Raw genomic sequence first — 24,187 nt, 5'->3', positions numbered from 1 at the left:
CCAACCCAGCATGCTTCCAGAGAGTGTCTGACAAAGCCTGTCCCAGCAGCAGGAGCCAGGGGTGTGCCGTGTAGCACAGGGAAATCACTGGCACCATGCAAACCTGGGAGCCAGGCAGAGAGCTCCAAGCACACTGCCTGACGGCAGCTCTGCCACAGAATGGGCTCATGGACCACTGCTGGTCCGTGGTGCAGGCATGGCTGTGGCTCAGGTGGACTAGACTGGCCTTCCTGTGTCCCACTTTTGTGCAGTCCCTTAGAATGAGAGAGGAGAGCAGACAGAGCCACACAGTTGAGCTGCAAGTGCAGTCTGAAAAGAGGAGAGTGCCAAAGCTCCTGAGGAGGGTGGTGGGAGGGCTGGAGAGACAGGCTAAGTGCTGCCTGCGATCCAAGTGCTGCTCTGGCTTGGATGTGCAAACTGACAAGCTGTCATCCTGCACTGATTGCTGAGCTGCAGTTTCATTCGGTTCTCATTATGCTTGTAAAGGTCAATGTTACAGTTTGGTACCAACAGGGCTGTGAAGAGGGGGCAGAAATGTTGCCCCCTCTTCACAGCCATGTTGCTAATGATGCTGGTGAGCAGCTCTGTGGTGACTGGGAGAAGCTGCTGGTTTTGCTGGACCTTGCTTAGCTTGCTACAGAGATTCCAGGCACTGCTATTTCCATTACATCTGACAGGCACACATCTGTGGCGTTGTTCTCCCTGGCTGCAGATCTTCTGGTCTGAGGGGTTTTGTGTTGCTGCTCAGCACTGAGGGCTTCCCAGGCTACCTGACAACAGCAAGTGGTCCTGCAGTCCCTGGGGTGACATCTTCTCCTGAGAAGCAGGCACCCGCTTGGGTTTGGCTCCTTATATTTGCTTTGTGCTCTGTTACTCCTTCTGGGATTCTCTTTGTTTTCTCATGAGGAGAAATACAGTTAGAAAAACAACTGACAGCCTGTTTGTCCTACCCAGAGGAGAGAAAGATCTGTAAGGAACAGAGTATCTGCTAATGCAGGTGTTCCATGCAGCTTGTGGTGGCTCAGGGAGGTCTCTGTGTCTGAATGCAGTCTTTAACTCAGACACAGGAATACAAAACAGAGTCACTGAAGAACAACAGCCCTGCACTGACAGCTGAGCTCTGTATCTGGTCTCCTTGAAGCAGGGTAAGTGCCGGTGTTAGCTGCCAGCTGTTTAGAGGACATGAGAGTAGCCCTGTAGAGAGACAAGGGCAGCAAGCATTAGGCTGTCTCCATCCAGACAGTTTGCTATCACAGCCTGTAATTTGTGTGCATTCCTTTCCCTGGGTTTCCAGCACAAATATAAGTCTGAATAATACAGGACATAGCTAGTGCTTCAAGATTTCCAGGCAAAGAAAGGATGTTGCTAGCAGCCCTTTTCTTCTGTTTTTGAGTAGTGCAGCACGATACAGCTTCAAGCTGTGTAAATACAGCAGCATATCGAAGAGGTTTCAAAGCCTTCTGAAGAGTGATGTGCCTCAAGGGTAAAAGCATGTTAGAGGAAGCTGAAGTAAGATGGGACTCCTACAAACACAAGAAAATGCATCCTAAGAAGCTGTGTGTGGAGCCATTGTCTACCCAGATAAGGTTTGTTGATACTGGCAGCTTCCTGTAAAGACAGCTGGTACCACATGAGGCATGCAGCCCTCATGGAACGACACAGACACCTGTCAAGGGCAAGTGATGATTCTTTGTACCAGCACAACTTTAATTTCTTACTGTGGAGGAAGCCTTCTCCACTACCTGGAGATACTTACTTGGTCTGACTGCAATTAACTGTAATTAATTGACAGTGATTTCCCAGAGGGCAGGGTCTCAATTAGCAGCATGTTGGTTGCTGTGCTGGAGCCTAGCAGAACTCCCAAGGAAGAGCAATGGGTACTAAAGCTGCAGTTTGAACTGTGACATATTTTGCCAAGTAAAGTCACATTCTAGGTTCAGGCAGCTACACAGGGGCCAAGGTCATAACCCGCCCCAAACGCTGCCCCAGCTTTTCACTGGGTGCCACTTAGGGGGAGGAGGGCCCAGGGCAGCCCTTGGCAGCACATACCTGCACGATTTCCAGCATCTCTGACTTGCTGATGTAGCCATTCCCATCCAGGTCGTACATGCTGAAGGCCCACTTGAGCTTCTGCTCCAGTTTGCCCCTGGAGGTGACGCTGAGGGCGATGATGAACTCTCTGAAGTCTATGGTGCCGTCGCCGTTGGCGTCGAAGGTGCGGAAGACGTGCTCCGCGAACTTAGAAGCGTCCCCGTAGGGGAAGAAGTTCCCATAGATCTTTTTAAACTCCTCCATAGATAAATGTCCGCTCGGGCAGTCTCTCAGGAAGCCTTTGTACCACTCCTGGATCTCGTGCTCTGTAAAGTCTGTACTTTCTAGCAAGTCTTGCATGACTTCAGGGCGTAGTTTGCTGTTTTGCTTTCCCATTTTGTGTCAAACTGTTACCTGCAGAGGAAAACGAAAACCCTGTAGGTTATTCATTATCAGCATAAATTGCTAATGGCTGTTATCTTGGAGACTGTGAAGGCACAGTATGTGGGGTTCTGAGTTTTCTGATGACAGTTCACTCTTGGGAATTAACTGAAACTTTGGGCAGTGAAACTGCTACAAGTATGCTCTGACAGTATAAACAAGCCTCACCTGCACGTTGGCTTGATGGTCCCTTCACATCCTGGAGAGCCATGAGGACACTGAATTTATTGCTATCCTAGTTTGCCTCTGAGGTTAAGCAGAGGATGTTGCAGGGAGTAGCTGTGTGTTGCCAAGGGCATGACATGACCGAGACATCTAATGGAAACCAGATTGTACAAAGGGCTGTGCTCAGTTGGTCTTGCTCCGAAATGGGACAAGGTGCATCTGTGGTTGACAGTGAAACCAGGAGCTCCTAAGCCCTTCTAGATAGATCATAATAACCGGAATCATGCAGAGCAACCCAGAGCTCACCTTTCTTGTTTGGCATGAACCAGCTCCCATTTTGGTTCAAAATGCAGACAAAATCTGAAAAGATCTTATCCATGGTGGATTCCCCCACCTCAAATTATTGCTGTGGTTTTTCATTCTCCTTGTAGCAAGAAACTGGATCTAAAGTAGCCAAGCAACAAAACTGGGATTTTTTTCCTCCTTTAAATTAACTGTTAAGAAATATTATTGGGTGCAGCTTCTGTTAAATCACCTAAATTACATTTCATTTAAGGCAGGTTGCTACACATCACATTGTGCAGCAGATTTACTAACCCCTTGGCTTTTAAGCATTACAGCCTGAGTGTGTTGGCTCCAGAAGGCAACCTCACCCGGTCTGCTGGAAGCTGAGCACTAGACCTGGGGTGTGGGAAGCCTTCTCCAGCCACAGCGAATTTGCCCTGTAAACAACAGGCACAGCTAAAATCCAGGGTATGAATAACCAGTGGAATTGCAAGATAATTTGTACAAGGCTTCCAGACTGTTGTCAGAATGTAGTCTCTGGGCCACTGAGGTGGATTTATGAGTGACATTTGGAGGGCCTGAGGAGCATTCAGTAAAATGTCCTTTCTAGACAGAACTAACACTTTTAAGAAATGAAGGGTAACACAGAATCCCTGCATGGCAGAGCAGCTAGTGAGAAATGTGCCACTGTTTGAAGCTCACCTACTTTCTCTTCTATTTGGCACCAGAAACAAGAAATTGAGACTTCTTGGGCTCATGCTAATTGGTTCCTGCCATGAGAAGCTCCTCTTCTCCCCAGGGTGAATTTGAACTCCTCAAGCAGCTAGAGGACTGGCTCTTTAATCTCTTGTGTTCCTGGTCCAACTGACCCCAAAGCTCTGTTTCTCAAAGGTACGATGGTGGGATCCAGCCCAGACCTATCCACAGAATCCGCTGGTAGGTAGTTGTCTAGGCTAAACTTTCTGCCTACAGGGGCAAAGGAGAATAGGCTCCCCTGTTCACAGAGAGGGTGAAGGCTCTTGCCTGATGGGAGCTTCTCTATCTCCTGACCATCCAGGGGCTTGGGTAGTCACCCCAGATCCAAATGATGCCTTTCTCAAGTGGAAGATTCCACCTCAAAGGTGTTTTTTTTCTATTGCATTTTCTCCTTATGAAAATACACTTTGAAGTTTTAAAGTAATGTAAGATCTTAACATGCTTAAAATAGCAAACTAGCCCCATTTTATAGGCCTAATCCAACAGCTGCCAAGGCAGTTGAAGGCTGAATTGCCTTCAGTGGGTGTTGGAAGGGGTCCATAATAAACAACCTGGGAATTAGCTGAGTGAAGGAACTACCCTAGGGCAGCCTGATGGGTTTATGCCAGGCAAAACACCACCAGCAAGGTCTGCCAGGCCCAGCAGGACAGAGAAGGAAATAGACAAGTAAATTGGGTAGCTTCAATTTAGAGCAGCACCAGTTTAGTCAGAAACAAACCAGTAAGATCCCCAGGGTGGGTGGCAGCTGCCTACACCCATAGCCCCAGGGGCTGCACACTTCCCAGAGCATGGGGGAGAAAGGGAAGATCTCTGACTAATGCAGAAGCCAGCTGCAGCAGGAGTGAGCTGGTGTTAGCCATGACATTCCCTGCTGCTGCTGCTTCATATCACAAATACTGCCAAACGCAAGGCTTGGCTTACGTGCTTCCTTTGAGAGATAAAAGAGTGAGGTACCACGAGGGCAGTGGCCTCCAGGAGGTAGCCAGCATGAGCCAGCCCCCAGAAGGATGCCCTTAGAGCCACACATGGCTTCACCAAGTGATTTTTAAAATGCATTTTAACCAAGCAGTAAAGGCACAGAAGGCTCTGCGACGCCTTGGCAGAGCAGCACGCCGCACTCAGACAATCCCACCTTCTCCAGGCAGAAAGAGCGAGCTAAGCATGTGTGACATGCAGTAAAGGGTTGCCATTCACAGCTGCTGCGAAGCCAGGAAGCACAGTCCAAACCAGCAGAGTTGCTTCTGAGTCTGCTTGTGATGCATTTGTGTGGCCTTCTTTGTCCTCCAGATTGTTCTGCATAGTGGGCACCGTGCAGAGAACCATGGCAATGCCATGTATTGTCCCCCCCTTTAGCAGCCACAGGGCAAAATGCTTCGGCAGTCCAGGTACAGAAAACCCTCAAAGGCATCCGAAGATCTTTATAATCACTTCACACTTTGCTGTCTGCCTCTTCAGGACAGATTAGACTATGGGCATTTCCATTTCTCATCAACATTTACATGTCTAAAATGCAGCAAGAAAATAGTGAATGACACTGACGGTGGCAAAGTTAAGTACTGACAGTAGTGAGTAACAAGTGCTGTAAGCACACAAACCACAGGCACGGCCAGAGGTTAATGATGACCTTTAACTGCATCGCTCCATTTCTTGCTCCGGTGCAGTGGCACTGGACACGAGGCACACGAGTGGCTTCCCATCCGGGGCAAGACGACACACGAAAGTATTCAGGTCGTAATTTTGAAGGCAGCAGCGTTTGGTTAATGTGCTCATGCCTTGATGACATTTCAGCCAACAACTGCAGAAGAACAGAAAAGGAGGTCTCTCTGCTGTGTGGTTGCTATGCAAAGAATCTCTGTCCACTGATTGGTGCAGGAAATGTCCCAGGCCCCACAGAGTGAAGACCCAGAGGCTGCTTTATTCGGGTTCAGGTGCAGAGTTTTTAAGACCAGACTGAGGACAGAGCTGTTTGACAGACAACAGGCTGTGACTCTTCAGCATCAAAGAGAACAAACAAAAGAAGCAGCAATCCGCAACGTGACTGTCCCTGCAGCACAGGGCTTCGTGTGCGGACAGGACACTGCAGCTCTTACAGCCCTCTCCAAGAGAGAGAACTGGTGGACAGAAAGGCACTGAACACTTACGCTATCTCGTGTCTCCTGTCACCAGTTGACTGCTGCTCATTTGCAGCTGTTAGCGCCATCTGAAACCTCAGGGTAGGGGCAAACATTGTCTGCTTAAGCAGCAACCTCAGAGGAGCTGGGAAGATGCAGCAGCCAGGAGCACGCAGATGATCTGCTGCTGTGTGAATGCAATGCAAACACCTGAACATATTTTCTTACAAGCAATCAAATGTACTTTTTCTGCTGGGGGTTCACAAGTGCACATGAGCAAGTGCAAGGAACAGTTCTAACGATGTGCTTGCTCTTCAAACGTTAAACCCATCATATCACGGCAACTCTTTTTAATTATTGTTTATTTGGCTCAGTCTGCCAAAGACAAGAAGATATCTTAACTTTTACTGGGGATGAAGTCTAGAAGGAAATCCACTGTTGAGGAAACGTACAGTGAGAAAGGGGCACTTTTCCAGGCAAGTGGGGCTCTAAAGAAGGGTCATTTAGAGCACTGGGTACTTCGTAGCTAACAGGGTGCAAAGCAGCCAAGAGGTGGGAAGAGTCAGTCTGAAGACAACTCCTGCCTGATACAGTTCCAGTGGGCACAGCAGGAAAAACCACACCACTGGCTTGGCTACAGAGATGCCTGTGTGGGAAGGAAGGCGAAAGGCTTTCCCCAGAGAAGCACTGGGTGATTTCAGTGCTACCCCACGGGATGACCAAACATGAGTGCTAGGAAAGTGACACAAAGCACAACTGTAAATTTCAACCTTGGAAACATCAGGATCCTGGAGTCAGGATAAGCCTAATTTAAAAGAAATGAAACTGATTGCAATAAGCAGGCTGCAAAGTCCCAGTGGGTAACAGGACTACATGGGCATCCTCTCTGCATAAATACTGAATTAGGAACCTGTCCACAACTTTTCCTCTGCTCAGTGTTTTTTTTCCATCTTCATTTCTTCATCACTCTTCCTTCCTGTTCTTCACTGTTAGTGATGGTTTTAGCCAGCAGTTTAGCTCCATAGTATGTGATCCAGGCATTAGATACTTGTTACACTGCACTGCAAGTTTGTTTACTGCTGCTCCTTCTGAATATTGATAAAAGAACGTCAGGGGTTTTTTAAATGAACCTTGCTCATGAATTTTCATCCTTTTTTTCCTGCCAGTGTAAGCAGATAAGCTGTGAATGGCAAGGCTCAGAATTTTGCTCTGCAAGTGTTTATTTTTTTGCTAATGGTCTCTTTGACTTTCAGTAAGTTTGGTTTTCTTTCAAAACTGTCTCCCAAGATGCTGCTTTAAAAAGAAACTGAACAAAAAGCTTGCTGACTAACTAAAGTTCTTTGTCTGGGCAGCAGTTGCACCTTATGGCAGGAGGGGTCTGGAGCACAGCCCTGCAAGGAGAGGCTGAGGTTGCTGGGGTTGTTTAGCTCGGAGAAGAGGAGGCTTAGGGGGACCTTTTTGTTTTCTGCAACTACCTTAAGGGAGGTTGTAGCCAGGTGGCGTTGGTCTCTTCTCCATGCCACCCAGCCACAGAACAAGGGGACACATTCGTAAGCTGCAACAGGGAGGAGGAAGTTCTTTCCAGAGAGAGTGATTAGCATTGGAATGGGCTGCCCAGGGAGGTGGTGGAGTCGCCGTCCCTGGGAGTGTTTAAAAAGAGACTGGATGTGCTACTTGGTGCCATGGTTTGGTTGATTAGATGGTGCTGGGTGACAGGTTGGACTCGATGATCTAGAAGGTCCTTCCCAACCTGGTTAATTCTGTGATTCTGTGATGTAATGAATTCCACTTGCTACACCTCCACCCATTAGATTTTAGTTCTGTGGGTCATAAACCAGGTCTTCTTTTTGACCTGCTGCAGCTTTGGTGGCCTGGCTGTTACACAGGGAGATGATCCTCACTGCCCTCAGCACAAAATGTCCACCAGTTCAGGCAGAGTGCACCCATGGTTCCTTATGAAGGTTTTCTGCTCACTTATGTCCTCTCTTCCCATGCTGTGACAGATAGGCAGAGAAGACAGCCAGAAAAAGGGGCTACCAGAGCTGCATAGAAAGCAATTAATGTTCCCAAACCCTACGGTGACCTTCCAAGGTGTAAGTGGGTGTAAATGGAGGCCCTGTACTGCTCTGTGCACACGGTGGGCATCTTGGCCTTCCAGGGGCTCTCAGCACCCTGAGCTTTGTCCAAAGTGGCTTGGGAAGTGATGCAGAGGACCACCAGCCTATCCACTACATGCAGAATGATGCAGCAATTACTGGTCAGTTATTTCCAAGGGCCAACCAGCCACAATTTCACCCACTTGGCTTGAAAGCAGCATTTCCCCTGCTTGACAGAAATTCAGACAGAATGATGCAAGCAGAAACCACAGAAAATGAGGAAAACTCCCACAGACTTGGTTAAGCCCTCCTCCCAGACTCCCAAATGGTCTCACTACCCAACTGAACTTCTTCCTCATTCTTAAGGAGCTCACAGAAATAAATCCCTTGCCAATCTTCATGCGCTCCTTGGTTCATAATTGCTCATCTGTGAGGAGCTGAGGAACAGCAATTAGTCACAGGCTTTGTAAGAGAAACTCAACGATTTGCTCATTAATCCCGGGTAGAATCGGCTAAGGTCTCTAAAATAACTAACTCTTTATCTTGGCAGCCTTTAGGCACTTCAGGGAAATAGATGCATATTTACGTAGTTGATTTCTTCCGACTCTATGGAAATAGTATTTCTGTAAAAGTATGTTGGCCTTTGCCTAATTTTGTAGGATAAAGGGCAAGAAATTCTGCTACCAGACTGCACTGGGACAGCCATCCTCAGCAGGCTGTTTTTCCAGATTTTACTACAGACTCTTCCACTAAGCACAGGACATCCACAGCATTTATAAACATGGCTGTTAACAGCAGGGGAGCTGACAAGATTTCTCAGCCCATTCCAGCTGAAGGTGCAGCATCCTTTCAAAATGAGACCAGACATAAGAGCCAAAGGACAAATATTTTCTGCAGTTATTGTGTCTTCTGTTACGAAAGCAACTGAGGAGCCTGAAAACTCTCTGTTCAACAATCCCTTTTTGGACTACATTTCCTCAAATGCTCAAGGTCAGGTTTTTGAAGTGCTCAGCACTCACAATGAAACCCGGGCTTCTTAAAAGAAACACACCTTCCATTGGGGTACCTGTGCAATAGGCAGCTTCTTAAACAGCATCTGCACCCAGCACATCGAAACCTTTCAGAGAGCAGAACCACTTCATTTGGTACCAAAGGAGGACCTGAATGCTTCAGAAAAGCCAATCCTGCTGCGTGCCTGTGTCACTGCAGTTTGTCTCTATCCTGCTACTTGCAGCTCCAGCCACGCCAAAGAGGGTTTATTCTTTCTTCTGAAGTGCTTCTCTCCTTTGTGCAACACCTGCAGTAACACGATCTTCCCCGATGCACCCAAGCACACCAGGCATCAAAGACATCCAGCAGCGACTTCATCGGGGTTCTAACCTGCCCTACATCTTGACGGTCTTTTTACGTAACCACGAATGCTGGAGGGCGGAGGCACCGAAAGCAGAAAGCTACTGCTGCACAAAGCAACACAAAAAGCTGATCTGAATTCGTGATCTGTTTTTTCCTTTTTAAATCTTTCAAAATATATAGCACATGAGTCCCAAAGAGTTGACAGATACAGTGAGAGCGTGCTACGCGAAAAAGCGGAGCCATTGACTGGCAAATTAGGCATTTTGAAAGATGCTCTTCTGATGGGAAAAGGAGTGATGATGGAGTTTCCTCCTGGAGAGTGCCTGCAAGGTTTTGTTCCATTTGGAAGACATTTATTGGAGCTTCCTCCAGGAAAGTAGGCAACAATGGAGCAGGAGTGGGAGGTTCTGGCATCCAGGATAAGAATTTTGTTAAGAAGATGGAAACAAGATGCACTAAGTTAATGTTAGAGCTGATGAGTTCATAAATATGAAGGTCCACACTGGGGATGATTTGCCCAGCACCTTGCACTGTTAAGTGTACCTGAGCACAAGAGGTTAGAGGTGATACAGGTGACCTCCACATTCTAATGTGCAGCTGAAGTGTCGTTTGTCTCTTAGTGCATGCCTTCTCAGCATTGTTACATCCTCACGCTTGCAGGGTGAGTCTGTGAATTACTGGCCCTGGCTTTCCCAACAGAACCCACTTCCAGTAGGTAAAGCAGCTCTGCTAAAACCAAAACAGCTTGCCACACTCGGGAAAGCAGAGCCTGGGAAGATGTCCCAGTTTATCAGCTCAGCTTTACATTTTCCTTTTAATAAAGTAAAAAACTTTCAGTGTGGCTTTATCTTTTTACCACTTTTGGGTTAGCACTTGTGTTATAAGTTACTTTTAGCATGACAGTGTGTTTGACATTACTGAGAAAAGAATTCCCTGCCCATGAAGTGAAATACTGTGGTGTTTCCAGAGTGGTTTTGACTTCCATCCCACTGGGAAATTTTACTGTTTTGTTCCAATTTGCAGCAAAAAATAAATACAAATGTCAAGCTTTCCTTTGGAATAGAGATTTCAGATTGCAACCAGCTCTCCTAAGCAACAAAGCCATCTGCTTTGCGTTAGTGATGGAGGGCAGTAGGCAGTGCTGCAGAGCAGGGTTCTGCTCTGCTCTTCAGCACAGCTCCTGAAGTCAGTGACATATGGCAAGTTTCTCGCTCCTACTTGTCTAGGCAAATTTAAGGCAAACCACTTTTATTTTGCTCTTCGTACTGCCTTGCCAAATTCCCTGAATTCATCATTCGAACCCAAGACTTTCCTGAGAATGTATAAGAGAACTTCCTCCTGGTGGCAGATGGCACAGCCTACAGCCCCTGCATGCGAAACAAACTCGTCATTCCCAGCTACCGCACCGGAGCTACCTCCCTGCTACAAAGGTTTAACTAAAAGATTTGCTCCATGACAGCTGCTTCTTTCTGAAGCATTAAGAGGAAGATGAATCTCTTTGTTTTCACAACAGAACTGCATCCAGATGAATCACAATTTGAATTCTGTTTAAGAAGTCCTACTGACGTAAGGGACCAAATGAAATAATGTATTAATTGAGGTTTAAGACAATGGCCTTGGTGGTTTTCCTGTGAGCTCTTCTTTGTCTCCATGTTGCAGGTAAGGTACTGAAAAGCACAGAATTTTCACCCAGGCTGGTTCAGCAGTCTGGTTTGCTTGCTAAGCCCCATCATGGACCTCAGTTCCAGCACTTTGTTGTGCCCTCTGTAAAGTTTCCTGTGTGCAGGACTGTGGTTACCTTTGGTGCTGCTGATGCCTCCTCTTTCTCCTTGCCACCTCAGGTTACCAGTTTCTCCCCGCTATGTGGGCAGCTGACCTGTAGGGCTGGATCTCAGCAGGTACAACAGATGTTTGGTGTGGAGATGTTGCTTTCCACTCCCTTCGAGCACCATTTGTGTACTAGCCTGATGGACATAATCTGTAAGGTTGCTGGCAGAGGATTTTGATTTGTATTCACTCTGGAAGTCGGAAAGACATCCAGCCCTGGCAGCTGCCACAGAGAGCACAGCGCAGTATCTGGCCCGGCCACTGCCTCGTGCACAGCACAGTGTGCTGCCTGGCGTTAGGAATTACGCAACAGGAGCCAACACGGGAGTTTGAGTAACGTGGTAAAGGTTGGTAAGCAACCTCCCTTAAGAGGCATAGAAAAACATCTCACAAATACAATTGCTGTGCCTGCATGTTCTTAATTTTCTTACCGTGACTTGTCATGAATGAATGAAAGCCCAGCGGTTGCCAGTATCTGCTGCAGGTAACAGCCACTTACACAAACAATGCTGTTTTGCCAAGGAGCATCTGTCATATAGTCGTGGCACAGGCTCCAGTAAAGAAAACTCTCTGCAAGAAGTCAGCAGGAATTATCTACATGTGCATTGCCTGATGCCAGCTGCAGTAAGAATACAAGAGCTGACCCTAGCCTGAAAGATCTGAATTACCAGTGTGAAAAGATTTCTTACAGCCTTGGAAGTTTCTGATAACTTCAGCTAAGGTGAACTCGGATACAAGGACTGCATTGGGTTGGGAGGGGCCCCCAAACGGCATCTTGTCCAGCCCCCCCTGTAGTCAGCAGGGACACCTCTGACTACAGCAGGCTGCACAGGGACATTCCAAGTCTGATCTCAAATGTCTGCAAGCATGAGGCCTCAAAGACAGCCCTGGGCAGCCTGTCCCAGTGTTTCACCAGTCTCACTGTAAAAGAAGTCCTTCCTGATGTCCACCTCCTCCACAAATGAACGGGTTAACAGCACTTACCCTCTGAGGAAGTAAGAAGGTTCACCAGATAACTATTTTCAGACAAACAAACAAGACAATGAACACTCTGTGTTATTGTTGTAGAAAAGTAGAAGGTAGAACTAGAAAGTTATTGACAGTTTAACTTTAGGAAAACTACCACAGAGTAAGACACCCCTTTTCACCACTTCCTAGTGGCTGCATATAAATAGAAATGCTGAACCTCTTGCATTTTCTAGGCTGGTTTACTTGTGCCTCTTTGCTACTCTCTGGATGTCAGCTTCTCTGAGGTTTCTTGTACAACTGTGTCAACTGTGTGGTGTTATTGTATACCTTTGATGTTTGATCTTCTCCACCCACTTTATCTCTTAATTTCCACTACTATTTCTTAGCTTCCTAGAACAAACACCATTTTTCTTATTTTCACAATCATCCTTGACAAAGTCTGTGCTTCTGTTCCAGCTTTTACTGTTTCCGAGTATCAAGCACTCCCACACCAGATCGCATGTCCAGCAACGAAACACAGGATGACCAAAGCAGTAGTGTTTAGAAACCTTAAAAGGAGACCATTTATAGCTAAATCCCTGAGTCTCTTTAATCAACTAATAATTAAAAAATAGATAGGGAGGACTTCTGTTGTACCTAATCCCTAGTAAATGATTGCCAGTTCACCCACTGTACTTTTGCTTTGCTGTTTTTATCTTAATAGTAGAGTGTAATGCTGCTGCTGTTGCCAAGAGCAGCTTCTGGACTCTGGATATCTTCATCACCATTAGAAATTCAGAAGTGGATGATCTGATGCCTTTTCTTGGGGAGCAATACTCTTCAGGCATAGGAAGGAGTGGAAATGTGTGAGATGCTGATTCTAATCAGACTTTTTTGCCCGTGGGCAATGGAAGGTGAGCCAGCAGCACGCTGGCCAGTAGTGCAGACAGAAGCCATGCACGCCCTTGTGCAGTCATCATCTCACCAAGCCCAGAGAGATCCCTACCTCTGGCATTACTTGTCCCAGTTGCTCTTCTTGCTCTGTATGCTCCACATGCCCTATTCTTTCTACAGTAACTTCAACCTCTTGCATTCTCTGTATCAGGCCTTATACAAATAAAAGGCTTGTACTTGAAAGGTCTCTCTCCTGCTGCTTCTTGGATATAGCTTTTAAGATCTCCTTGAAATATCTGGATGACAATTCTCTCTTCCACATCACCTTCGACAGTAAGTTCTGCTGCAACCTGCTCCCTGGACGCTCCACACTTCCTCTTGCTTCATGCATCAAATATTTCCTAATTCTCTCCTCCACTCACGATGTTATGACAATCAGTGAAGCTCCACTGCTTAGAAACAGGATGAAGACTGAAGAATGAGTCCCATGTTTGCACAGTGCCATATAAAATCACTCTACAAATCTTTTAGGTGGTAATAAAACCACATCCTGTTCCACCAGACATGCCTCATAATCTAACGTTCTGATGAATTCACTGGAAAGTCACTTAAATCAGCAGGCAACACAGGAATCTTCCTGTGAATTGCCAAAGCAATAATCCTGCAAGAAAGATGAAGAAATTGATAACAATTTATAACCATTTAAAAAAAAAAGCCTCCTTGCTTTTTTCTTTATTAAAAGAACGATGCTCCCCTCGAGGCTTGTTGCTTTGGAATGAATATCCTAGGGAAGTGAACCATTAACAGTATATATTTCATTGCAAGGTGTTCTAAATTATATCACTGAACTTAATTAAAATAAGGATGTTTTCACATTAGCCTCCACAGGATGATAAAGCAGCCACTTATCAACAGCTAACCACCCAGAACTTGGTAAGATTCATTAGAGCTCGGTCTAAATGAAATGTGTAGAGATGATCTTATTGTAAGATCAGCTCAAACCCACACATCATTCATCCATTTGTGATCAGATGGGAACCAGCTTCAGTGATCTCATACTGATTTGTGAAACCTCCTATCACCGTATCTTGTCACTCTTCTGACTTCTCCAAGGTTGACAGTAAAGCTGCCATCGGAGTTGGTTTTCAGGCACTAAAATAAAGGGAAAAAAAAAAGAAAAATCCCACACAATAACTGGGAGAAAGCCAGAATTTTCTTGGAAGGTTCCTTGATGAAGGAGTAGGAGTGGGACAGAGCAATACCCTTGATTTTGGCAGCAAACCTTTCTTTTGGCAACTTCATTAAAAAGCCATTCCACTTTCTGAGTTATCAGCAAAGAGCTGGCACTGCTGGTGTGTCTGACGGTCCTCCCTGTGCTGACAACATTAGAAACATCACTTCTTATTAGATTGATTGCTTAGAAAACTTCCAAGAGGCAAACATCTCCTTATTTTTAGACTCTTGTTTTCTGCCGTAGTCAAAGCAGTTGAGGCCAAAGTTCAGCTCCACTGACTTCACTTAGAGGATGGGATTCCTGTATCCTGAGTTTCACACGTGCACGGACACATGTGCATCGGTGCTGTGTGGGCAGGAGTGTCCTATGCTGAGCCTCCAATTCCCAGTTCCTGAATAAAACCTGATTTATCTCTCAGAGACCAGCAAGGAGTCTTCTTTCCCACGTAGCTATATACCCCTACAAAGTAGCCTGGGACATGGATGTACTCGGGCCTCTGACAGGGACTGCTGGGTACAAGGGACAGGAGTGCATGGAGGACAATCTATGCACCGAGAGGCTTGCTCAGCCACAGTGAAGTTTTACACGTGGGTAGCAAGTGGCAGAAATGCTGTATTCAAGTGGTAAAATAACTGTATTGCCCAAAACGTGAAGATAATGCTGGCAGAATTAAGGTCTGCTGGAGTCCTTCCACAACACTTGTTGTAGCCCCCTTAAGCACAAAGCTGAATTCTGGGGAGCTGCTGTGGAATAAGGCAAGCCTCATTGTCACCATTTCCCCTACTGCTTATGGAGCAAAAAAAACCCTAAGGTATTGCTAAGGAGGTTTTGTGTACCCTCTTCACCCACCGCTTAGCTATGCATCTGGAAATCCAGCAGCAGGCTTGCTTTCTGGGTGGAGGGCAGTATTAGAGCTCCTGAAAGGCCCTGCAGGCTATCTCTTGCCCCTTGGCAGGCTACCAGCAGGCAGTGCTTGTGTATTCTCATCCACTTCTGCACACCATATGGTCAGAAAAGAACAAATACTGCAGAACTGCATGAGAACAGATGAAAACCACTGCTAAAAATGTGGTATTTGTGAAGAAAGGTCTTCATAAAATGAGGGTTGAAGAAAAGCTTTCAGAGGTACCTTAGTTGGTCAGAAGAAAACAGCTAGCCCCAGGGCAAACAGAGAGAGAAACAGGTTGCCTCTAATTTAATCACTGTGAACGCTCTAGAAGCCGTGACAGAAAGGGTAATTGGCATGCTTGGAGCAGAGAGGACATTGGAAGGCAGCGGTCGTGACCCTCTGCGGGAAGGATGCCAGGCAGTTAGCACCTGAAGAGCAGCAGATGAGCACGAAGGGAGAGTCGTGCCCAGCTCCCTTGCAGGCAGGCAGGCAGGAGCGGGGCCACCGCAGCACTTCACACATCTCCCCCGAAGTCCAATTCTACTTTTTGTGAAACGTACAGCAGTCCTCGCAGGCCCAGCTTCAAAGTGAGCCCAGGTTAAGCCAGGCTGCTCAGGAGAGCTCAGGCAGCTCGGGGTTATCGTCACATTATTTGTTCCTCAGAGCACTCATGAGAGGCTCACAGAAAGTAGCCTCGGTGTGTAGCAGCTGGACTGAGAAATGACAAAAGGATCTACATTTTGGGGGACAAAAAACATTGGCAAAGCTTTAATGCAATGCCAGGATGATTCCTGCTCCCTTTCTGAGTCACTCTCTGCATATCTACTGAACTGCCAACATCCCACTGGCCACAGCGGCGGAAGAACAGCTTGTTTGAATGTGTATGATCTTGCTGTGCCGCATCCACACATCACACACAAAGCAGAGCCTCTTTTACCCAATACTGCTGCCAGGCCTAACACCCAAATTTAAACAAAGCAAATAATTGATGCAAAGAGGGACAAAAACATCATCACAGAACTCAGCAGTAGCTTGCTTCCTAAGAAATGCAACACAGGACCTCCAAAAGCAGTCTCGAACACAAAAGGATTCTTCTGCCGAGGTCGTGCTCTGCAGGTGTCTCCCAGCAGATCACCACTCCCGTCTCCACCACACCGCCCCTCGGGAAATCACACCTTCCACCTGGCAGTGCTGCAGCTCTTGCATTTTCCAGAGCCATTACACCGCGAAGCTGGCCGGTAACAAAGGCAGATTTAACCGAGATGTGACAGAAAAACGCCCAGAAGTGAGAGAGGAAACCACAGCCTCTTGCTGAGGTGAGCCTTAGAAAGGCGCTGAGTCCCTGCCAAAAGCTGCCTGGGGATGCCCACGGAAAGGATGCCTGGATGCATCTTCTCATCTCTGGAAAAGACATCTGGACTGGGTTGATCAGAACAGGAGGCTCTTCAGAGATCCTACTCAGGTCAATGGGCAAAGCTGCCCTTGATGGAACAGCAGGTTCCCTTGCACACTCACACAAAGAAGCACTCAAACTATTTTGGGGTGGGGCAGGGGCGAGTAGTGGTGTGGTGCAGGGTGGCCTCCACCAACTTGCCAATGAAAACTGTCTCTGCATTTGCGGAAGCACAGACTAAAAGCCTTTGGGGTGCACAGCTTTTGAGTTGTAAGTACATCTCTCCCCCACAAAGGGACCTTCTTCATCTACACACAGGACCCACTCGTGAATTTTTGCAGCTGGTTTACACGAGGTGTTACAAAAACGAAGCATAAAGGCATATCCACTGCATCAGTGCGTGTACTCTAATCGTGCCAAACCAGGCACAAACTGGGAGAGATGAGAGCACAGATTAACCAATTTTCAGCTTTTCCAGACATTTGACTTTGAAAATTCATCTTTTCCTTTTGCAGCACCATGTGCACATGTACATGGGTGAACTACATATACCCACCATGCACGTGTGTGTGCATGTGTATGCATATAAATAGCACTGGCTTCAATAAGATGGGAAGATGGACACTCTTTCAAGAGAAGAAAACAAGCAACCTCCTGATTAGGCTACCACATCAGTTAGTACAAACCAGTGCAGGATGCAAGGATGCCAAACTGGACTTTGAATGCCTTGAGGAGAGAACCCAATGGGTCCTTCAGATCTGCTAGACAGGACAGATTTGAGGTCAGCGTTCAGAGCTGCTGTGCATAGAAATCACTGCACTTTCAGACGACCTTGGCTCTGCAGGTCTGCGGCAGTGAGAGATGTAATCATATGTGCATAGACTTTGAAGCAGATGCTGGAAGCCAGGCACTTCTCTTCCATGACTGTGCCTTAAGCAAGGGATTGCCTAAAAATCTACTGCCTGCTGACAGACCCTCTCCTGCTCCCTGCGCTGCTCCAGGGAGATTATGCCTCTGCCCTGTGTAGGCAACAGAGCATTTCTGTCCTACAATGAACCAGCTTTCACTAAGTTATTTAGAGCCAGTCCACAGCATCACGCTACTGTTGCAGAAAGAATCAGGTCCTAAAGCCCAAAGCTCAAGCCTTCTGTCAGCCTGACACACTGCCAACCAGGGAAGTGCCACTGCATCTGAGAAACAGGGGCAAAAACCTAGGAAACCAGAGCTTTGGATTGTGGATAGTGCACCGTAGGCACAAAGTAGTGAGAGGGGACACACGTAAGCACATAAAGTACACAGGCAGACAAAAGCAGCTTTTACAGCAACAGAATGGACTGCAGCTTACAAACTCACTGCAAAAACCTGACAGCCAGCCCTTGTGTGCTCAGAGGAGAGCCTGCTGGGCAGCCAGCCCATTCCCTGCCCTGGCTGAGAGGCACGGCCATCGTTGTGCAGCTCTTGCTGCTCCCATCCAGAGGCTGCAGTGGTGGAGATGCTGTAAGCCCTCTGTAGTAACAAGGACTGCGAGAAGCTGCTAAGCACTGACCACAGCTCTCACTGAGGGACATTCTGCAGCCGTTGACCCTGCCCTAAGCTCCCTCTTCTGGCATCTCTGTTCTCACTTGTTCTCACAGTGAGAAACCCAAGCTTCTCTGTAGCCTTTGAGGGAAAGACAGCAGTGTCCTTTGCCCTGGTTTGCAAAATCTCGAAACGCATGTTCATCAGCACAACCGCTGCTGAGATTGTGGCCAGCTTAGCACGTGAATAGCATCCAGTTAGCAGCAGTACTAGCTAGAGCAAACCCCAACAACAAGAAATCTCTTAATACATCAAAAAGGTGTCACGTTGCAGCTCCAGTCAAGAAAACACTAAAGAGGGAGTTAAATAGCACTGGACTAGCTATATGACTAGCTAAACAGCATTGGACTCTTTAGAAAGGAATGGGAGAGCAGCCCAGATGTGCAGAGCTGAACTCATACTGCAGGAGCCATCCTTTCCAGGCATCCACCTTCCCAGCAGTTCAGTCCATCAAGAAAGCCTTTGGTGAAGAGCTTAGGCACGGGGCAGCAAAACACAAGTCCAAGTGTGTGCAGACACTGAAAGCAAAATTGGGCTGAGGGTTAGGATCTCTCCATCGAAATGTGTTTCAGACAAACAGCCAAAGTCCCTGCTGAGCAGCCATTTTTCCCTGAAGGCATGCAGGTATCAGCGGCTGCTTTCTTATCATGTTGCTCAGCATAAGCCAAGTTACATCCAACTCTCAGCAGGACTCAGCATCTACCTCATACTTGATCTTTCTTATGATCCAGAAAGCAGGTTTCTCTGACCTGAGAGTCTAGTGAGAGAGCATGCACAGGGAGATGCCAAGGGTCTCATGACATGCTGGGGTCATCACCATTTAAGGACAGAACGTTGAACTTCAGCAACCATATACTTGAGGTTATCTGTCCAGAAAGCCTTAATGAGCAGATCTTCTATACTGTGACACATGGTAACTGTGCCTATGTAAAGCGTCTCCTGGGTAATTACTGTCTCCAGAAACCAGAACTGTCACTCTGTGGTAGAGAGGAAACTTCTTACGAGGTCTCGTGTTAATAGATCCTAGAGGTCTGTCCATGCAGTGGGGAGGCTGAGAGCGCACCCACAGCCACAATGCCCGGGCAGCTTGCCGGGGACTCTGACCGGAGTAGCTTTGTGATCCACAAACACGTGGAGACAGAGACTCTGACTCAGCAGCATTTCTTGGGGGGGAAGACAGAAGATTCGAAGGACGTGCCCAGTCTTCTGTGGCTGTCAGTGGCCAGGACAAGAACTGGAAGCTCCCAGTCTGTTTTCTGCAATGTCACCCACCTCTGACTGATGCTAACTCCAGTCTAATGTTCAGACTTGGCACAAAGAAAGTTATTTCCTCACCTCCATTTAGAAGTTGTAGATGAAGTGCACGCTTCTGCTATTTTTCTTTAGGCAAATGCTAGACAAAACAAACAGAGGTTTTATCTACTGAAGACTCCTAAAAGGTCAGCTGCACCTTAGTGAATGGGATAAAGATAGCTGTCTCCTTAAATCAGTGGAGGAATAAGGGAAGCCCAATGGCTTAGCCCTAGCGTTCCTGGGGGATGCCGAGGAACTGTTTGGCCAAGGCAGAGCTGATGGAAACAGATGTTATTCCTCAGAAACACCTACTCACCTCAACTCACCAAACCCTGCTCGCTGCCCTACTGCTTCCAGGCATCTCCTCTAACACTTTCTTGGCCAGGAACTGTGGCTTGGACAGTCCACTTTGCATCCCGCCAGGCACTGCAGCTCCTCACACACAAACAAGTGGAGAAGAAGGCCATTAGCCAAATGAAGCTGAACAGAGAGGGGCAGGAGAAGCTGAGGCAGAGATGGTGGGGGATAACAGGGACTTGCTGTGCACAGAACTGGTAACCAGCTGCAGGAGTTGTGCAGAATGACTGAGGCCACTTTGAGCGAGGGCCAGCCACAAGGGAAAGGGCTTCTCTGAGTACAGTGGGGTTTGTACATCTGTGTGACAGCTCGGCCGAGGAGGAACCTCTAAGTAATGTGCACACTGGCTGAAAAGGGCACACAGTATGTTTCTACACAACTGCTAATATCAGTCTTGGCTCATAAAAATTTGCAAGCACTCCTCTTTGAGATGAGCACAAGATGAAATGCCTAGGAGACCTCAAAACAGGCAGCCCAAGGAAGGCCTGGGACACTGGTCCTGGTGAGCTCTAATGAAACCACCAACCGGTGTTTGCAAAGGCAAAACCTTGTCTGAGGTTCCCACCTAAAGCTGGGGTAAACCCCAGTTGCTGGCTGAAGGCCAGTTGTGAAGCTGGTGCAAGCAAACAGGCCAGAGCAGCAGCCATGGACAGGACAGGAGTGCCTGACAACATCACATTTCTTGTGTGACTTCCCTCTGAAAGCTACCCAGGTAGCACAGACAGCACTAACTGGGTTGGCTTTGGTTCTGTGGAAGCAATGTTCCAAGCTAATGAGATGCTGCCATCACCGTGCTCTACTGCTTCTAGCACACCAGTTGGAGCCTTCACAAAGGCAGGCCACGTAACCGAGACGAGCAACTCTTCACTGGCCAGACCAGTTACTTTTGGAAATGAGAGCACACCAGCACACACCAAGAGCACTGCTGCAGCCTGAAATGCCGATACTGCTTTTCCAAATACAAAGACAACCAGGTGCTCAGCAAAGCTTGGTGTAGCTTACAAACTCTCATGGCACGGCTGAGATAAAGCTACACCCTGCAACATTTTGTGAGCTTCATGCCTGTGGTTTCTAACAGTGCTATCTCTGCAGTATGGCCAGCTGGACAATTTAATTCAGTTGCATAGGAACCCACAACTGCCTTATTTAGTGATGAGTGAAAATCAGTGACCTGCTAAACTGGAGAAGCCCTGGGGGACAGGGGGCACAAAACACTGGACTGCCTTGCACAGCTGCCCCTTTCCCTCGGGCTTGGCCACACCAGGGTAGAGATATTCTTGTCTCTGAGGCTGCAGAGATGGGCAAGTTTGGCAGTTCCTCTGCAGCGGTCTGAGCTGCCAGCCAGATTGAAAAGCCCAGAACTTGGAGTTTCTTCATCAGCTCCAGTACTGATCAATCCCCAGACACCAAGTGACCTTGTGTGATGCCCAGCATGTTCAGCCAGCTCTCACCTTGAAACAAGTACAAAGCCCTGAGCTGTCTGCCAAGCACCACCATGCCACAGGCTGCTCTTTCCCTCCTCCTTCTGGTGCCACTTCTTGCTGCTGAGCTGCAGTAGCTTGTGGGAATCAGTATCTCCTGTGCCACCTGTGATCAGAAGCTACTTCTGTTTCCAGACCTGTAAGAGGAGCAGGGTCTGGACTGGTGGAGAAGAGGGTGGTCAGGAATCACTGCAGAAGTGGGGAGGGAGGTCTTTCCCTGATGCAGGACAGCACTCCTTACTCTACTCCAACCTCTGCTCCATATGACTTTTCACGTGAGCTGCAAAGAATGGCAGGAGATGTTGATGCCCAGAGGGAGAGGAATTTTAGTGCTGCTCTATTTCCTTCCCCTGAAGATTTGCGTTTGGAGGGGGAGGTCAGAGGCACAGAGCAGGACCTGAGGGAGGGCTTTCTTGCCTGCTTCTCTGAAGCACTGGAAATCAAATGGAGTGGAGTGTGCCATGAAACTCACTGAATCTTTTATCTTTTAAAATTAGGTTAACAAATTTATTGCTACAGTAGCTTAATCTCAGAGTGCATTATCTGTGCACATGATGGACTGGAATATGAACTAATTCTGTCAATAAAGTCAGTGCCTGCATCTTGATTGCCAGATACAAGGAATTCAGTCTTCCCTTTGAGATGCCGAGCAGCTGTAGGCTGGTACAGACCCCTATGGCTGATACCGTGAGCTCAGTGTGTGCTGGGGACTCAGCTGCCTGACTGCTTACATTTGGCCTGTGTCCTGTATTGAGAGGAGAGGTAGAGAGCAGAAGTGTTCCCTCTGCTGAGTTCAGATCAGCAGAGAGCTACCTTGGTGGAAGAGATCCTTCACCAGAATTTCACAGCCCCCAGCACTGCCTGAAGAGAGCAAAGGCTTTGGACTGGGACAGAGTATGTCTGCAGGTGCACACTAAATGCTTTGACTCTAGAAACAACCTCCACCAAATGACACCTTTGACAGCAGCTCAGAAGGTGATTGTTTGAATAGCAGACTCACCAAGTCACATAGCTGCACAAAGCAGGGAGCATCTAAACCCAGACTGAGAAAACTAAATTTATCTGCTTCCATAGAACCGAAGGAAAATGTAGTGAATATAATCTCTGGAGTCTAGTGAGTGACTGAGCAAACTCCAAATCCCTGGGCTGATTTCAGGCAGAAACAGAAATATTGGAGGCTAGCTTCACAGAACTGCTTGAGAACAGCCCCAGTTTACTCAACATCCAGTGTCAAATGGAATTACATCATTTGTCACCGTTGTGGAGTTCCTTCATTTTAGCAATGAGAGCTGGAAAACGCAACCTTATGCCAAACAAAAGCCTTTCTGCCTGACTGCCCAGCAGACACATCCTCAAAACAATTCCTCTCAGAGCTGCACCCAGGCAAACTGTCCACCAGGCAAAAAAGAACTGTGGATGTCATGGAATTATCTGGTCCTTGGCTTGAGAACATTTCAGATGAAGAGATTCAGGTGAAGGTTTATCAGAGCCCTCAATATGCAAAGAAGATCTTTTATTCTTCAGATCCAATTTAAATTAGAAGAACCAAATCAAACTCTAGGCTAAATGGCAATGCAGGGAACAGGCTTCACTAGACTGGCTTGATCTCTGAAGGCTTTTAAAGGTAGAATCCTTCAGTTCCAACACCTTCAGGACAACTATCTGATAGCATCTCAGCCCGAACTGTTTAGGAGAAGGGGGGCAAGGGCTGCTTTTATTGCCATCAGAAGGGCAATACTCAGTAATTTGTCCTCTCTTGCTTTGTGTGAGCCTAAAGAAGAAGCAGCTCTGTGCTTTGGTTTGTGGGGTGTCACCACCCACTCCTCCAGAAGCCTTTAAACCCTTGGGCACACAGAAGAGAAGAGTCAGATCCTTGTGAGGAGTGCAGGGAGATGCTGGAGGAGAAGCCTTGCAGTTTTGAGGAACAAGCAGAGGTGCTGTTTTAGGCCTACAAGAGATGAATGGTCTCACCCATTCTGAATGTAAAGGGCACAAATACCACTTCTGCTATCCCTCTGCAGGCAATCACCTGAGGAACACAGGCCAGAGACCCAAAGAATTTTCACCCCATTCCAAATTCCCATCAAAAATTGTATGAAGCCTGGATAATGAGACCAGTCATTTGAATTTGGCTTTTTAACCCCCCGGGAGACTGAAGAAGAGCAAAACACATCTGCTAACACCCTGACACGAGCAGCACCATGGGCAAGCCCTGCTGAACACAGATCTCAGACTGCAGTTGTAGAAATGTAGAGGCTAGCACCGAAGTCTCTTGGCAGAACTGACCCCACGTGGAAGGTCTGCCTGCACTGGCCTTCAAACCAGTGCAAAAGCTTTCCTTTCTGAGAGATATGTAGGTGAGTATAGAAAGGTTAACTGAAAAGCACTTCAGTAAAACCACAGGAAATAATTGCTGCTGGGGGATGTTCTGGCCAGAGGCACACGGGCATCTCCTCTTCAAGGACCGAGGGTGGAAGTGAAAGGGGAAGTCTCGGATGGAAGGTGATCACTGCAGTGATGGCATGATCTCATTTAACATTTCCAGCAGTAATCACGATGCAGAACCTCGCAGCAGTGCAGCAGGGTGAGAGTCAGGCTACCACACGGGAGCAGTGCAATGGTTTTAGCACTGGAATAGATCACTGGGATGAAATTCCTTATTAGAAAATGCAGCTTCTGAGAGACCAGTGGGAAGAACGGATGCTTGTAACTAGAAATGATCCACACATCAGCTGTGTGGAGAGGCAGGAATGCCAGCTGAGGGTGACACGAGCAGCTGAGTGCCAGCACATGACAGACAGGTCAGGTGAGGCAGCTCTGCCAGTTCAAGCCTCAGACAGCAGTGACAGCAACAATAAGACCAATACAAGAAAAAATTAATTGGAAGCAAGACTTACAAATAACCTCAATAAAATTCACAGCTGGTTGGGTTTAATCTTGGGGTCAAGAGGATTAGCAGAAGATGCTGTCCAAAGCTGTGGAACTCCAAGTGTGAAAGTGAATCCTGTGCCTGGTTTCTGCTCAGTACTGGGGGAGCAAATCACACTTGCTACAG

The 24,187-nt window shown here is 47.4% G+C and overlaps 1 protein-coding gene across 1 annotated transcript in view; it reads right to left on the bottom strand.

The window, feature by feature from the left end:
- Nucleotides 1–24,187, bottom strand: part of NCALD (neurocalcin delta) — a 41,079-nt gene that overhangs the window by 6,509 nt on the left and 10,383 nt on the right. The window contains exon 2 of the mRNA XM_064154008.1: nt 2,050–2,445. Coding sequence (XP_064010078.1) covers nt 2,050–2,427 — 378 coding nt within the window. The 5' untranslated portion in view covers nt 2,428–2,445. The remainder of the gene's footprint in view (nt 1–2,049; nt 2,446–24,187) is intronic.

Source organism: Pogoniulus pusillus, chromosome 14 (assembly GCF_015220805.1).
Source record: "Pogoniulus pusillus isolate bPogPus1 chromosome 14, bPogPus1.pri, whole genome shotgun sequence".
NCBI lineage: Eukaryota > Metazoa > Chordata > Aves > Piciformes > Lybiidae > Pogoniulus > Pogoniulus pusillus.
This window is presented reverse-complemented; position numbering and strand designations above follow the sequence as displayed.